The 14,091-nt window shown below is 41.8% G+C and overlaps 1 protein-coding gene across 2 annotated transcripts in view; it reads left to right on the top strand.

Annotated features, from left to right (window-relative positions):
• COL4A6 (collagen type IV alpha 6 chain) overlaps positions 1-14,091 on the top strand; it is a 210,133-nt gene that overhangs the window by 118,473 nt on the left and 77,569 nt on the right. For both annotated transcript variants that reach the window (XM_030575448.1, XM_030575447.1), the window contains exon 5: positions 12,736-12,870. In XM_030575448.1, coding sequence (XP_030431308.1) covers positions 12,736-12,870 — 135 coding nt within the window. The remainder of the gene's footprint in view (positions 1-12,735; positions 12,871-14,091) is intronic.

The raw sequence follows: 14,091 nt of genomic DNA on the forward strand, positions 1-14,091 counted from the left end.
ATAATAGAATAAAAGGAACATGTGCAATATATGTGCCTCAAAACTTTGATAAATATCTTTGTGTTCTCAGTGTAGTGTACAGGAATTGGGTGGTATCCCTTTAAATAGAATATGAGCCCTCTAGTGGTGGTCTTTGTGCTCTGTTCTTACAGAACCTGACAGAAGAGCAGTGTGTATATGGAGCTGGGTCTTGTATGCCGTAAATCAGAGGTTCTCAACCAGGGGTACGTTAGGGGTACACGTACCCCCGGGGGTATGCAAAGGTTTTCCAGGGGTACATCAACTCATCTAGATATGTGCCCATTTATACAACAGGCAACCTAAAAAAAGCACTAACTAAGTTAGTACAAACTAAAATTTAATACAGACAGAGTGAGAAAGTCAGCAATTTTTCAGTGATAGTGCGCGGTGACATTTTTGTATTTTTAGATCTGATTTTGTAAGCGGGTAGTTTTTAAGTGAGGTGACACAGGGTACGCAAGATAAATCAGGCTCCTGAAAGGGGTACAGTAGTCTGGAAAGGTAGAGAGTCCCTGCCATAAATAGTTAGTAAGCACGGTTATTTGGACTCTACTGTGCCTGTGTGGTGCCTTCATATTACATTTGTTGTGTAAAGAGCAAAAGACACAAACTCGTGGTTCCCTACAACTTCCGGCATTTGTCAAAGGGTCAGAAAAATAACATGATTAAAATACAATAAAAATGTGAGGCCCAGTTTAATTGATCAGCTGTGATAGGTAGGTTAACTCTGTGGCAGGTCTGTCTTTTCACATGAAGATTTAAAAGTAAACAGAAACCTAATTAGAGGGTAAATAAGACTTCAAGAACTAGTGGGAGTACAGATAATGAGACATGAAGGAAAGGGATGGAAAATGTTCCCTCTTTCTGGCAGTTTAGAATTGTGTATAATGAATCCGTCACAATGTATTAATCATGAACCAAACATTTTTAAATTATGCTTTTAAATCCAGTCTCCAAAGAGCAGTCGATGGAGGGGAGTTTAAATGACCCCTCACCAGAGTTGTGGCAGAACAAATAAACTAAAATCTAGGCTTTGCTAACCTGTGAAGGAGCGGAGAATTGTTGGTACCATGGGGAGTAGCAGCTGGGAATCAGACTAGCTGGAGAGAGGCCCTGCAACAATGGCGAGTGGGGTCAGCAGATACTACTGACCCCTTTTGTAACCCTGACCCATGTCATGAGCCTAGAGCTAAGAAATAAAAGAGCAGTCTTTCGGTAGGCCCCATGCATCAACCTATGCAGCAGTGGCAGAATTCCTATTGCAGTGTTCTCACCTGATCGCTGTACTCGTGTGCACTTTGTGGGAGTGTTGTCATGATTTGGCTCTGATGGAAGAGTAATTTTTTTTAAAAGCCTGTGATTTTGTTTGTTTTTTTACTTTGTATACGCTGCTTAGGTTGCCTTTCTGTTGATCTGCAAGAACACTCCAGAAAATTGGAAATAAATAAGTCCCCGAACTAGCCCCTCTTTGTTAATTTTCTTTGTAAATAACTGATGTTTTTGTATTAAAAATTCAGCCTCAGACTTGTACACCTTGTGGTGACAATAAGTGCCCTTCTGTCCGGTCGAGGAAGAAAAATGTTATGACAGCTGCTATCCTAAGCAAATGGGTTAGGGAGCTGTGTAGGGAGTGATTTCTAGTTTTCTTTTTTATCTGTAATGAATAGGCACTGAAAATATGTGGAGAGAAAATAAGAATTAAGAGACTGTCAACTTTCAGAAACTTTTGGTTTCCCTATGCACTTTTGTGAAAAGTGCTCAGTTCCCAAAATGAAATAGAAATGGGATTTCAATCAGTTAGACCCCATCATCTGTGATCTTGCTTTAAGAGTTCATAATTTAGTCCACCCTCTGAATTTCAATTTTATTTCTTTTAGGACATTAATGAATTTAACATAAGTACCAGACTTTCATGGAGTGTGGACAGTTGTCACCCACTGATAACACCTATTGTTTTCACACACAGTTGTCACAATTGTTCACATGCTAGACTTCTGCATGAACAATTTCTGATGTCGGAAGAGTCACTAATGTGTGTCAATAGCCAATTTGCATGTTCCATCACAGTAACTGTACTCAAATTGAGTGTGCTATTGCAATCACAAATATGCACCTAGCTCTGGGCTTTTTAAAAAAAAAAAAGTGGGTGGAGGGGGGGAAGCAGGGTCGGCTCCAGCTTTTTTGCTGCCCCAAGCACGGCAGTCAGGCAGCCTTCGGCGGCCCGTCTGCAGGAGGTCCCCGGTCCCGCGGATTCGGTGGCTTGCCCGTGTGAGGTCCGCCGGTCCCGCGGCTTCAGCATACCTGCGCCGAATCCGTGGGACTCGCAGACCTCCTGCAGGTGCGCCGCTGAAGGCAGGCTGACTGCTGTCCTCGCAGGGACCGGCAGGGCGCCCCCCGTGGCTTGCCACCCCAGGCACACACTTTGGAGCGCTGGTGCCTGGAGCCGCCGCTGGAGGGGGAGGGCCTTAAATCCATCATCTTTCTTTTGCAATAGCAAAATTTTCTTCCTCAGTCAAAGATGAAAGCATGTAAAAATAAAATATAACAACTTTTACAAATATTTTCTTGAGTAATACAGCTATTTTAGGGGAGTGATTTTCTAATGCTGGCTGCATAGTTACTGTGCGTTGTATACCTTTGTGTGAGCATAATAGGGAAGGAAAGGAGTCCATGTTTTATCTGTGACATAACCCGAAAGATATTGAGATGTCTGGCTATCTGTGTGGTCATCACCACTTGGTCTAAGTAAACAGAAAGAAAGAAGAGTGGATATGCTAGAAGATTCAGGGTAACAGCCCATCCTTTATTTTTAGGGATGTTATTTATTTGGTATCTCATCTCTTGTCAACCATATAACATAAACACCTGATGATCAAGTGAAAAGTATGATTTTGAGCATAACCATGCAAAGGATCAGTCAGTGTGATACACATATATTATTTTGTTGTTTTGAAATAAGTTTTGTCACATATTTTTCATACACCCATTATTTATGTCTTTGAACTGCAGGTTCATTGACTACTTCATGTAGTAAATCATACGGCTTCTTTGTGAAACCCTGTTGACTTTATTTAAACTTTCCATTTTTAAAAAATGAAAGTGAAAAATTGTTCCTATTTTTATCAAATTTTCTGCAACGTTTATCATACTGTGATTGAATATTTTAAAAGAAAATTTATCAAAATGTTGCTTTGTTTTTCAAAAACAAGGGTTCAGTAAGCATGCACAGTTTAGGGTAAACAAAATCATGATTTAGAAAAAAAATCCTGCAAAATGGAAATAGTTGTGAAATTTTTAACAAAATTCTTTTCAATTTTTTTCAGCAGCTTTAGTCAGATGTAATGGAAATTGTATCAGAAAGTATCATCAGAGTCCGAAGTTATCAGCTGAGTCAGAACATCATTTGCTACATGGGACAACAAATAATTTTAAAAATAAAGATTGCAATTTTCCATCATTGTGCAAAATATTTGATCCTTAGAAGGTGGAAAGCTATTGTGGCTCACTTTTAAAAGATTGCCATGTCAACATGCCAGGTACAGGTCTGTCTCATCTTACGCGCATTTAACATGCTCACATTCAGCTTTGCGCAGTCAGCAAAAAAGAAAACACAAAAAGAAAAATAACAATACTGTACCTGTAGTGCAGCGATTCCGCCCGCCATTACACTCAATGGAATTTTGATTATACTCCATTTTCGCTTTACGTGCTGACTGCGGAACGTAACCCCAGCGTAAGATGTGACAGACCTATATCGCCTTACATGAACATAGGGTTTATAAGGTGAATCATGACATTAAATTTGTTTTTGTAATATGGAAAAAAAAATCTCTTATCTAATGAAAAATAGAGATGTGCAAGTAAAAAAACACATGAGGCTCCTGATTGGTGTTGAGAGAGTGAGGTGGTTAAGCAGTCCAGGATTTTTTGACTCTTAGCCATAATTTTTGTTCCATAACAAAACTTTTATTACTTGTTTTAAAATCAGTGGAGGTGTTTATCTAATGGAAATTCTGGGGAGGAATGTAGTGAATTATGTGGTAGGAATGTGGAAGCCATTTTTGCAGCTGGATTTCACTGATTTTTTAGAGGAGGAATTGAAGACTAACTTATCCCATTAAAACAGTGGTTCCCAAATTTTAACAACCTGTGAACCCCTGTCACTAAAATGTCAAGTCTCGTGAACCCCCCTCTTAAAAATGAATATTTCCAGGGATTTTCTCCTTTATCTGAGTATAAATTATAAAAGCAGTGATCTTGGAATTATAAAATTTGTTTTTGTGACATGCTTCTTACACACTATTTATTATTATTTATTATTTACCATTACAGTATTTTTATTATGTTATGAAAACAGTAACACTCTTCCAAGATCTCACTTTCGTAGCTTGTATCACTTTGAATAAGCCTGTTATAAGACAAGGCTCCTACGTTTCATCAAGGAGTATCAGATGTGAAACAGCATGAAGGTATTTAAGAAGCCAACTCAAAGACTTCCTCCTACATAAGCATTCAGGTCTTGAGCGGTCTAGGCCAGGGGTCAGCAACCTTTCAGCAGTGGCGTGCCAAGTCTTTATTTATTCATTCTAATTCATTTTAACATTTTAAGAAGGTCTCTTTCTATAAGTCTATAATATATAACTAAACTATTGTTGTATGTAAAGTAAATAATGTTTTAAAATGTTTAAGAAACTTAATTTAAAATTAAATTAAAATGCAGAGCTCCTAAACTGGTGGCCAGGACCCAGGCAGTGTGAGTGCCACTGAAAATCAGCTCGCATGCCGCCTTCGGCACACGTGCCATAGGTTGCCTACCCCGATGTAGGCAAACAACTCACGTTACAACAAAGCTTAAACTTGTTCTTCATAATAATTTTAAAAACAATACTAACTGCCTATTTAATTTAAAAAACAGCAAAAAATATCCACCTCTCTTTCCATTTCTTATAAGGAGTCTTGAAGTTTAAATCTCCTCAGTGTGATAGATACTTGCTTTGATCTGCTTAGCTCTTGGAAGTCCAGGGGCTCCGGGCTGCTGGCCCTGTGCTGCCCGGGGTTCCCGGGGACAGTTCTGTCCACCATTAGGGAATTTTTGTCCAAGAACCCTGGTAACATTTTGCAAACCCCCAGGAATTCACGAACCCCAGTTTGGGAATCACTGCATTAAAAATACAAAGGGATTTTCAGTAGGTAGAATGTAATTACCCAAGTCAGAGTTTGACCAGGACACTGCAGATCTGACCCCTAATTTTTGGAAGGGTTTTTAATTGGTGGTGGTTGTTGGTATAATGATGACAGTAATACTTAGAGGTCCAAGCTGAGATCACAGACCTATTGTGCTAGGCACTGTACATGTAGTAAGAGAAGTCACTGCTCCAAAGAGCTTATGGTATAGACAAAGTGAGGGGGAGAGAGAGGAGGAAGCAGAGGAGCTGGGAGTGAAAATGACTTGCCCACTGCCACACAGCAGGTCTGTTGGAGAGCTGGGAATAAAACCTGTGCTGCCTCCCAATGAGAACAAATCATATTAATGACCCCAAGTAGACAGAGGCTCTGTGTTTACATCTCATCCATCAAAGGGAGCATTGGCGGTAGCACAGCTGATCACTCTGTATAGCATTGGTTCAGTGGCTTGAAGTTGGATCTTGTAAGGTGAGAAATGTCTTCCATTACTGTTGACCAAAGTAGGACCTGAGGGCACCTCTAAAGATCAGGCATATGATGAAATTGCCCATTCAGCACCCAGTACTTCCTGCACTGCAGTCCTTGGATTTTCCTGGAAAGTTTCAGGCCTCATCCTGTTTAGCTTATACAGTATATTATAACATTTATTTTTAGGGTGAAATTTTTTTAAATGGCTGCCAATTTTCTTCCTGTGGTCAATTGTGAGTGCAGCATTTTGTGCACTAGTTTAGACTTCTGAGTACCAACTCTAAGAGGCTAATTAATTAAGATGAGCAATTATCAGCAGGAGAAAAAAAATCTTTTGTAGTGATAATCAAGATGGCCCATTTCAGACAGTTTGACAAGAAGGTGCGAGGATACTTAATATGGGGAAATAGATTAAATGTGTGTAATGACTCAGCCATTCCAGTCTCTATTGAAGCCTAAATTGATGGTATCTAGTTTGCATATTAATTCAAGTTCAGCAGTTTCTCATTGGAGTCTGTTTTTAAAAATTTTCTGTTGCAAGATTGCCACCTTTAAGTCTGTTACTGAGTGACCAGAGAGGTTGAAGTGTTCTCTTACTGGTTTTTGAATGTTATGATTCCTGATCTCAGATTTGTGTCCATTTATTCTTTTGCGTAGAGACTGTTTGGTTTGGCCAATGTACATGGCAGAGAGGCATTCCTGGCACATGATGGCATATATCACATTGGTAGATGTGCAGGTGAACGAGCCCCTGATGGCGTGGCTGATGTGATTTGGTCCTATGATGATGTCACTTGAATAGATATGTGGACAGCGTTGGCATCAGGCTTTGTTGCAAGGTTAGGTTCCTGGGTTAGTGTTTTTGTTCTGTGGTGTGTGGTTGCTGGTTCCAACCTGAAGCAAATACTCACCAGCAACCACACACCACAGAACAAAAATATTCTATGATTATCACTACAAACATTTTTTTTCTCCTGCTGATAATTGCTCATCTTAATTAATTAGCCTCTTAGAGTTGGTAGGGCAACTCCCACCTTTTCATGTTCTCTGTATGTGTATATATATCTCCTTACTATATGTTCCATTCTAAGCATCCGATGAAGTGGGCTGTAGCCCACGAAAGCTTATTCTCAAATTAATTTGTTAGTCTCTAAAGCGCCATAAGTACTTCTGTTCTTTTCGCGGATACAGACTAACACAGCTGCTACTCTGAAACCTAGAAAATAATGGTCATACCTAGCACTTTTCATTTTCTGCACTTACTCTGGTACTTGCTCTGTTTTACTTCTCATGGAGTCCTGCTGACCTTGTCCCTCTTCATTTCTTGCCTGCTGGTGAATCCATAATCCTGGAATAGGTTGCTACTCAAAGTGAGTAAAGATTACAGGCCTGGGCCCCAAATAACCAAGCACTTGTATTATTTTGTGCCAGCAAAATCAAGGAACAGTTTCGTAGCATTGTCAGGTGCAGACCTTGGTTAGAGAAAACAGTAAGCAAATTGACGTCTTCTCCTTCCACCAGCCAAAAGCACTGAGGAAATGTATGTTTGGAATTCACGGAGCTATGTGGAGCCACCCCAGTCCAGTGGGTGGAAATTTCTGTTGGATATTAAAGTGGTCAAAAGGGGCAGGGACAATAGACTATGGCCTAGTCTACCCTGGGGGTGGGGGGGATCGATCTAAGTTACGTAGCTGAAGTCAACGTACTTAGATCGACTTACTGTGGTGTCTTCACCACGGTGAGTCGAGTGCTGTCATTCCCCTGTCGACTCTACCTGCACCTCTCGTGGCAGTGGAGTACAGGAGTCGATGGGAGAGTGCTTGGGGATTGATTTATCGTGTCTAGACTAGACGCGATAAATCGACCCCTGCTGGATCAATTGCTGCCCGTCATTCCAGTGGGTTGTGTAGACATATCCTAACTGTGACTTCTTTGTTTGCATGGCAGTAAATTCCTTACTGAGGCATGATCATCACCCATCATGCTGGCCTTTCAGTGTGACAGTCCAGGAGACGGGTGAATTCAAGTGTGAGCCCAGGGGGTGGGGAGGCACATTTGATAAAACAATTTCCATTTCAAAAGGCATTGTGATCAAAATGTCTTTTCAGACAGTTTTGTGTTGTTTCCTATTGTGATGTGGTGCTTCAAAGGGAATATGCTGGCCCCATCACTCTCAGTCACTTTTCAGTCTTGGTTACTGCAGCCAGATACCAGAGCAAAAATGTTAGCAGCTGGATGAAAAGTTTGAGCCACTTGTTTTGCATTTTTAGCCATTTGCAATAATTAAATATAAAACAGTGTCTGAATCATGTTGAGTTTGTGGCACAAATGGACAAAATCCAGGAAATGTAAAGGGAAATGCAGTGCTTTGTCATGAAGTTTTTTGCTTCATTCCTACCACAGTGACATTACTAGAACACAGCCGTCCTAATCAAGAGGTGGTTGGCTAATAAAAAACAGATACACAAATACATTTGTGAATGAAAGCGCATGTTGGTTCACTATCATTCACAAGATTGAGTTTTTACCTATTTGGAAGTATCCAAACAACTATTGGGTAGTCATGAAAATGTTCACAAGTCACAAAAGTTTCACAGGTTTTAGCACAGATCCTTATTCATTAAAAAATTCATACTTGGCAGGTGATGTTTGTATCCATTATTTAATAATCTATTTATTAAAAAAAAATTGTCATCCAGTCAAAAAGTAGAAACAATACCACATGGCACAGGTGCACAGTGGGGACCTGATCCTGACTGGGGCGCCTGGAGGTTACTGTAATATAAATATTGAACAATAATGATGATTAAAAACACAGGGCTCTGTTGATCGGCTGAAGTTGCTGTTGAATGTGGCTTAAAGTTTCTCTTCGGCCTTGTCTTGGCTGCTAAAAAAGCTGTGGGGTTTCTTACCTCAGGGTAACTAATGCGCATGAACTATGCCAAAGTTAAACCACAGGGAAGACAAGGCATCTTAGTTTTACCATGAGGTTGAGGTAAACTCTCTGAGATCAACCCAGTGGGGAGTGGAGTGAAGAGCTTGCTGTGTGATAGCTCATGTGCATTAAGACAACTCTCAGTAAAAAAATGCATCTTTTTTAGCAATGAATGCAAGACATATGTTTCAGCGTGGAAAACACTGTTTCAATCCTAACAGACTTCAAAGGAAGCAAGGGAAATTCATGAGAGCCTGATTGTCATAGTATAATCACATTACTGGAGAGATAGAGGCACTTTGCTGTGTCTTTGTGAGTTTAGTGACATGCCAGAGCCATCTTCAAGTGCTATTAAAATCTTCCTTGTGGGATGCTAAGTAAATAGGAAATATTTTACTCATTGGGATTAGAACACAGAGAACACATTTAATTCCTTCATCAAAGTGACCTAGATGAGACAAGACTTGCATAAGGGTCCATGCTGCCTCTACTGGACACGTTCATCAAATTGGATAGCTCAGAAATTTTATGCAAGAAGTTCCCATGTCCATTTGCTCACCAGCCAATCTTTTATAATGACCTTTGTATGAGTGATATTAACAAGAGAGGGATAGCTCAGTGGTTTGAGCTTAGCCTGCTAAACCCAGGGTTGTGAGTTCAGTCTTGGAGGGGGCTATTTAGGGACCTGGGGCAAAAATCTGTTTGGGGATTAGTCCTGCTTTAAGCAGGGGGCTGGACTAGATGATCTCCTGAGGTCTCTTCCAACCCTGATATTCTAAGTGTTTTCTTAACAACTATCCTCTAATGCCAGCAGTTTAAATGGGAATATTTTACTCTCTGCTGGTTGTGCTTTTACCTGCCTTCAGTAGATTGATTTTCTGGGCATGAACTTGAAGAGGCACAGCACCTGCAGGAAATTCATATTTCATTGTTGATACTTGTGAGGCACTAGCATCAATGTGTGTCTCCCTTTTTCATTAAGAAAAAGATAATTGCAAAGAGAATGGACTATGCTTATCAATATAGAAGAACCTTGTCCTATACGATCAGCCTGTGTTCTTAAATACAGCTTTGCAAAATTCTCAAGACCTTAGCGAGTTCCTGACTTGATTTTAAAGTTTACCTCAAATTGCCAGACCAGCATGTGAATTATCTTGTTGATTTCATTTACTAATATTCATTGCAGCTAGAACTAAAGCATGTTTTCTTTTCTTTTAAATGTTCTTCCAACTGGGAGACAATATTAGTTATTGCTTGAATATTTTGTGCCATTGCATGACAGACTCTCCGCTTTTTTAAAACAGTCTTTAGATTTGGGGAAATGTAGCACATACTACATCTTCAGTCTGCTGCAAGTAACATCAGAATACCTGCGGTAAGCTCCGTAAGCAATTACAGATAAGCACCAAATCTGAATCCACTTAATTTGTGCCAGAGCTTGGCAGGACTGAGCCCTGGCACCTCTGGGCTTGGCAGTTCATAGGCTTGGCACCTGTTTGCTGCATCAGTTATGAATGTAAAAAAATTGCTTGAGCCCAGCACCTAATTGCTTGAGTCCCAGGAACCGCTTTCATTACAAATTAAGCACTGTTCAGATTACACACACTCTTACGAGACAGCCCTGCATAACTCTGCCTGCCTTGTGATTGCTGTGGTGATATCAAAAGATGTTAAACTGTGTATTTGTCTCTGCAGTTGTAGAAAAGTTTGCCATCTTCTGGTAATGTTTAGTTACTGCATTATTTCCCTTGCTAATGGAGCCGTTGTGGGGCTCTGGTTGCACAAATTGTGTCTGAACACAGATCACAAATATCATGTATTGTTTACACCGTCAAATTGCCACCAGAGTAACACTTTCTTTTGAACTGTAAATTAGTTTTCAAAAATGCTGCATGTTCTTGAGACTTAAGTGGAAAAGTTTGTTGGCTACTACAAAATAAAATTATCTGGCTGAGAAAGAGGAAATGGAGAAATGTGTTTTATTTTTATAATATTATTTTGTAGTGGCTCATGCATATAGCTTGCATAATCATTTCCCTGCCATTGGAGGGGCCTAGAGCATTGGTGCCTCTTGCAGCTCCGTCCCTCCTGTTCTCTGCCTGTGTCACATCATAGTTTAGTTTCCTGTGCAGGGCTGCCCGGAGCAGGGGACAAATGCGGCAATTTGCCCCAGGCCCCGTGAGCCCTGGCCCAGTGGTGGTCTTCAGTGGTGGGGGGGCCTTCAATGCTGCCGAAGAGGTGGAGCGACCAAAGGGCCCCCCGCTGCCGAAATGGCGTTGAAGACCTGGACCACCGCAACTCCCCCGCTTTGCCCCAGGCCTCCTGAATCCTCTGTGCGGCCCTGCTCCTGTGGGATGTCATACATTGGTCATCTTTTCAGTGGTTGGATTTAATGTGGAGGCGCTGGCTGGTGTTGGTGGTTTATGACATACAGGCGGTCAGACTGGATGATTTGATGGTCCCTTCTGGCCACAAACTCTATGACTCAAATATGCTGTTGTGGCTACATAAGCAATTACGCTCTGAACCCTTTTTTCCAGTCTAATTTGTAGATGTGATCTGAGCCAGAGTTTGGGCAGATGAGCCTCAGTGTGGGAAGCAACTTTTTTTTTCAAAATTTCAAAATTGTTTAACTTATATCAGCACAAAAAATACACATTGCGCTTCAACATGCAAAGTGCTGCATACTTTGGCCCCGGCCAGCAAAGCAGTTATGCTCATGCTTAACTTTGTCTCATTATTTCCTTGTATCCCCCATGTATCTGTCTGTATCTAGCTGTTGTCTCTTGTCTTATGCTTAGATTGTAAGCTCTTTGGGGGCAGGGACCATCTTTTTTTCTGTGTTTGTACAGCTTCTAGCACGATGGAATCCTAATCTCCTTGAATTAAGTGGAGTGACTCCTACTTCTCACTGGAGTATTTGAACAAAGAATTGGGCCAGTAGCAGGGGTGGCTCCAGTCCCCAGCACGCCAAGCACATGCTTAGAGCGGCATGCTGCGGGGGGTGCTCTGCCGGTCGCCAGGAGGGCAGCAGGTGGCTCCGGTGGACCTCCCACAGGCGTGCCTGTGGAGGGTCCGCTGGTCCCATTTCTCTGGTGGATCTCCCGCAGGCGTGCCTGCAGAGGGTCCGCTGGTCCCGCGGCTTCGGTGGGGCATCCGCAAGCACACCTGCGGGAGGTCCACCAGAGCCACGGGACCAGTGGATCCTCCGCAGCCACGTCTGTGGGAGGTCCACCAGGGCCGCGGAACCAGCGACCAGCAGAGCGCCCCCTGTGGCGTGCCGCCGTGCTTGGGGCGGCGAAATGGCTAGAGCCACCCCTGGCCAGTAGTATGTATCAGATTGGTCAGCTGCCAGATCAGAGTTCAGGATTCTGCATATCCCCTGCAGGAGATGATGATATTGCAGCTGCCTAAAGCTTTTGCAGGACAAACAGTATGCTCTGTGTTTTCTTGTTATGTAAACCCTACAGAAGGTGAACACTTCCCTGGAAAATGGCATTCATGGCCTTTCTCTTCCTAAAGTTAGTCAGGATAGGAACAATGATGGTGCATAAGGTCTAGGGGGTATGACCTAAAATCCACATATTGTCTACCAATCAACAGGAGAGAATATTGGAGTCCCCACCGATCTTGAGCCAAGTATGGTGATAGTCTAACATCAATGTGTTTTCTGAGTGCAAAGCTTCTGATTGCATGTGACCCATGCAAGACTAAGCATTGTATTGCATTTCTTGGCTTCTATCTGCTAGGTGTGATACCTTTTCAACTACAGATGTTTTGTACTTATCTTTAAAGCTTGGAACTGGAGGGGTTAACCTCATCTAGAAGTAGTTGTCCTAATTTCAAATGCCATCCTCCTCCGTTGTTCCTACCACCTGATGAATTGCCAGAAGTCCTCTTGGAAAAGTAGGGGTGTCTCATTATTTGTGTAATTCACTATTTACGCTTCATTCTACATTATCTGAAATACTTCTGATGAGTATTATAACCAATAATGTACAGGGGAACCTTCAGAGATCTTTCGTGATCAGCCTACAGTCCTCTGGCTGGTGTTGTTATATTTGAGACATGCAGGGCATTTGTGAAGCATGGAAATTTTGACTTACCTCTTACTGTAACCCTTTCAGGGTCGACCGGGACCTATTGGGAACCAAGGACCTATAGGTGCTCCAGGATTTACGGGGCAAGAAGGTTTGGCAGGGGCAAAAGGTGAGAGAGGCGCAGTGGGTTCTCCAGGATCTGCTGGACTGAAAGGAGATAAGGTAGGTTCAATAAGTGCTTTCCTCTTTTTCCCTGCAGTAGATGTGATCACAGCAGCTCCTTATGATTGAATAAAAATAGTACTGGACTATCTCGCTGCTGTTAAGTGGATATGCTATTTGAGAAACATCTCCAGAGGAACCACTGTGTTTAGTCTGAGGGTGACAATCTTGGTTGCTGAATTTTACAGGCTAGTATATACAGTCCAGCCTGTCATCTTCTGTTGGCTGATTCACAGCAAAATGGGCTTCAGCATTGCATTTGTTTTACATAACCATCAGAATGTATTTTGCCCTGATATAAGTCACAAGAGGAGGTGAAAGAAGGGTGGGGCGTTACTGGGATACCCCTAGAGGGAAATGTAACTGCCTTACCCGTTTCAGACAGTCAGACCCTACCAAAGTTAAGTGAATGATCACCATGTTGGGAGGTGAAATTCTGTGTTGGAAAGTGCGAAGTAATGCACGAGGGAATAATATATAAGTAACTTCTACCTCTTACCACGTTCTAAATTAACTGTAACAATGTTGTAAAAAGACTGGAGCATTACTGAACTCAGTGAAAACATCTTCTGAAAGGGCAGCAGTGGCCAAAATAGCAAACACAATGATAAGCTATATAAGGAATGGAATGGAACATCATACAGAAGATATTATAATGCTATTAGTGATCAGTTCTTTCACCCCACCTCAAAAGGGACAGAGCAGAAATAGAGGGCATTCAGAGACAGGTGATGAGAATGAAACAAGACGTGACCAAACCCTCATATTAAGAGAGATTGAAAAGATTGGGACTGTTTACCTTAGAGAGGAAATGAGTAAGGATTCAGAATAATGACTGGTGTAGAGAAGGCAGAGCAGGCACGGCTAGTCAGCCTTTTTCCTAAGACAAGAGTAAGGGGACATACGGTGAAACTGAAAAGCAAAACATTCAAAACTGAGCAGAGGATATACTCCACCTCCCTTTCCACAGTGCACAAGTGTCCTGTGGAACTCATTACTCCAAGGTGTTGCTGAGTCTGAGGTAGGCAGGATTCAAAACAAGGATAAAAAGAACATCCAGAATTATAACAATAAGGGCTAAAAACAATAATCAAGAGTTCTGGAAGAGAGAAACTCCCCTGCTCTAGGGCAGAAGCCAGCTCTGACTATAGAGGATTAGGAAGAAACTTTCCCTGAGGGACACTTATCCTGGAGCTGCCTGCTTTGCATCTTCAATTGAGG

This window comes from Gopherus evgoodei, chromosome 9 (assembly GCF_007399415.2).
Source record: "Gopherus evgoodei ecotype Sinaloan lineage chromosome 9, rGopEvg1_v1.p, whole genome shotgun sequence".
Taxonomy (NCBI): Eukaryota; Metazoa; Chordata; order Testudines; family Testudinidae; genus Gopherus; species Gopherus evgoodei.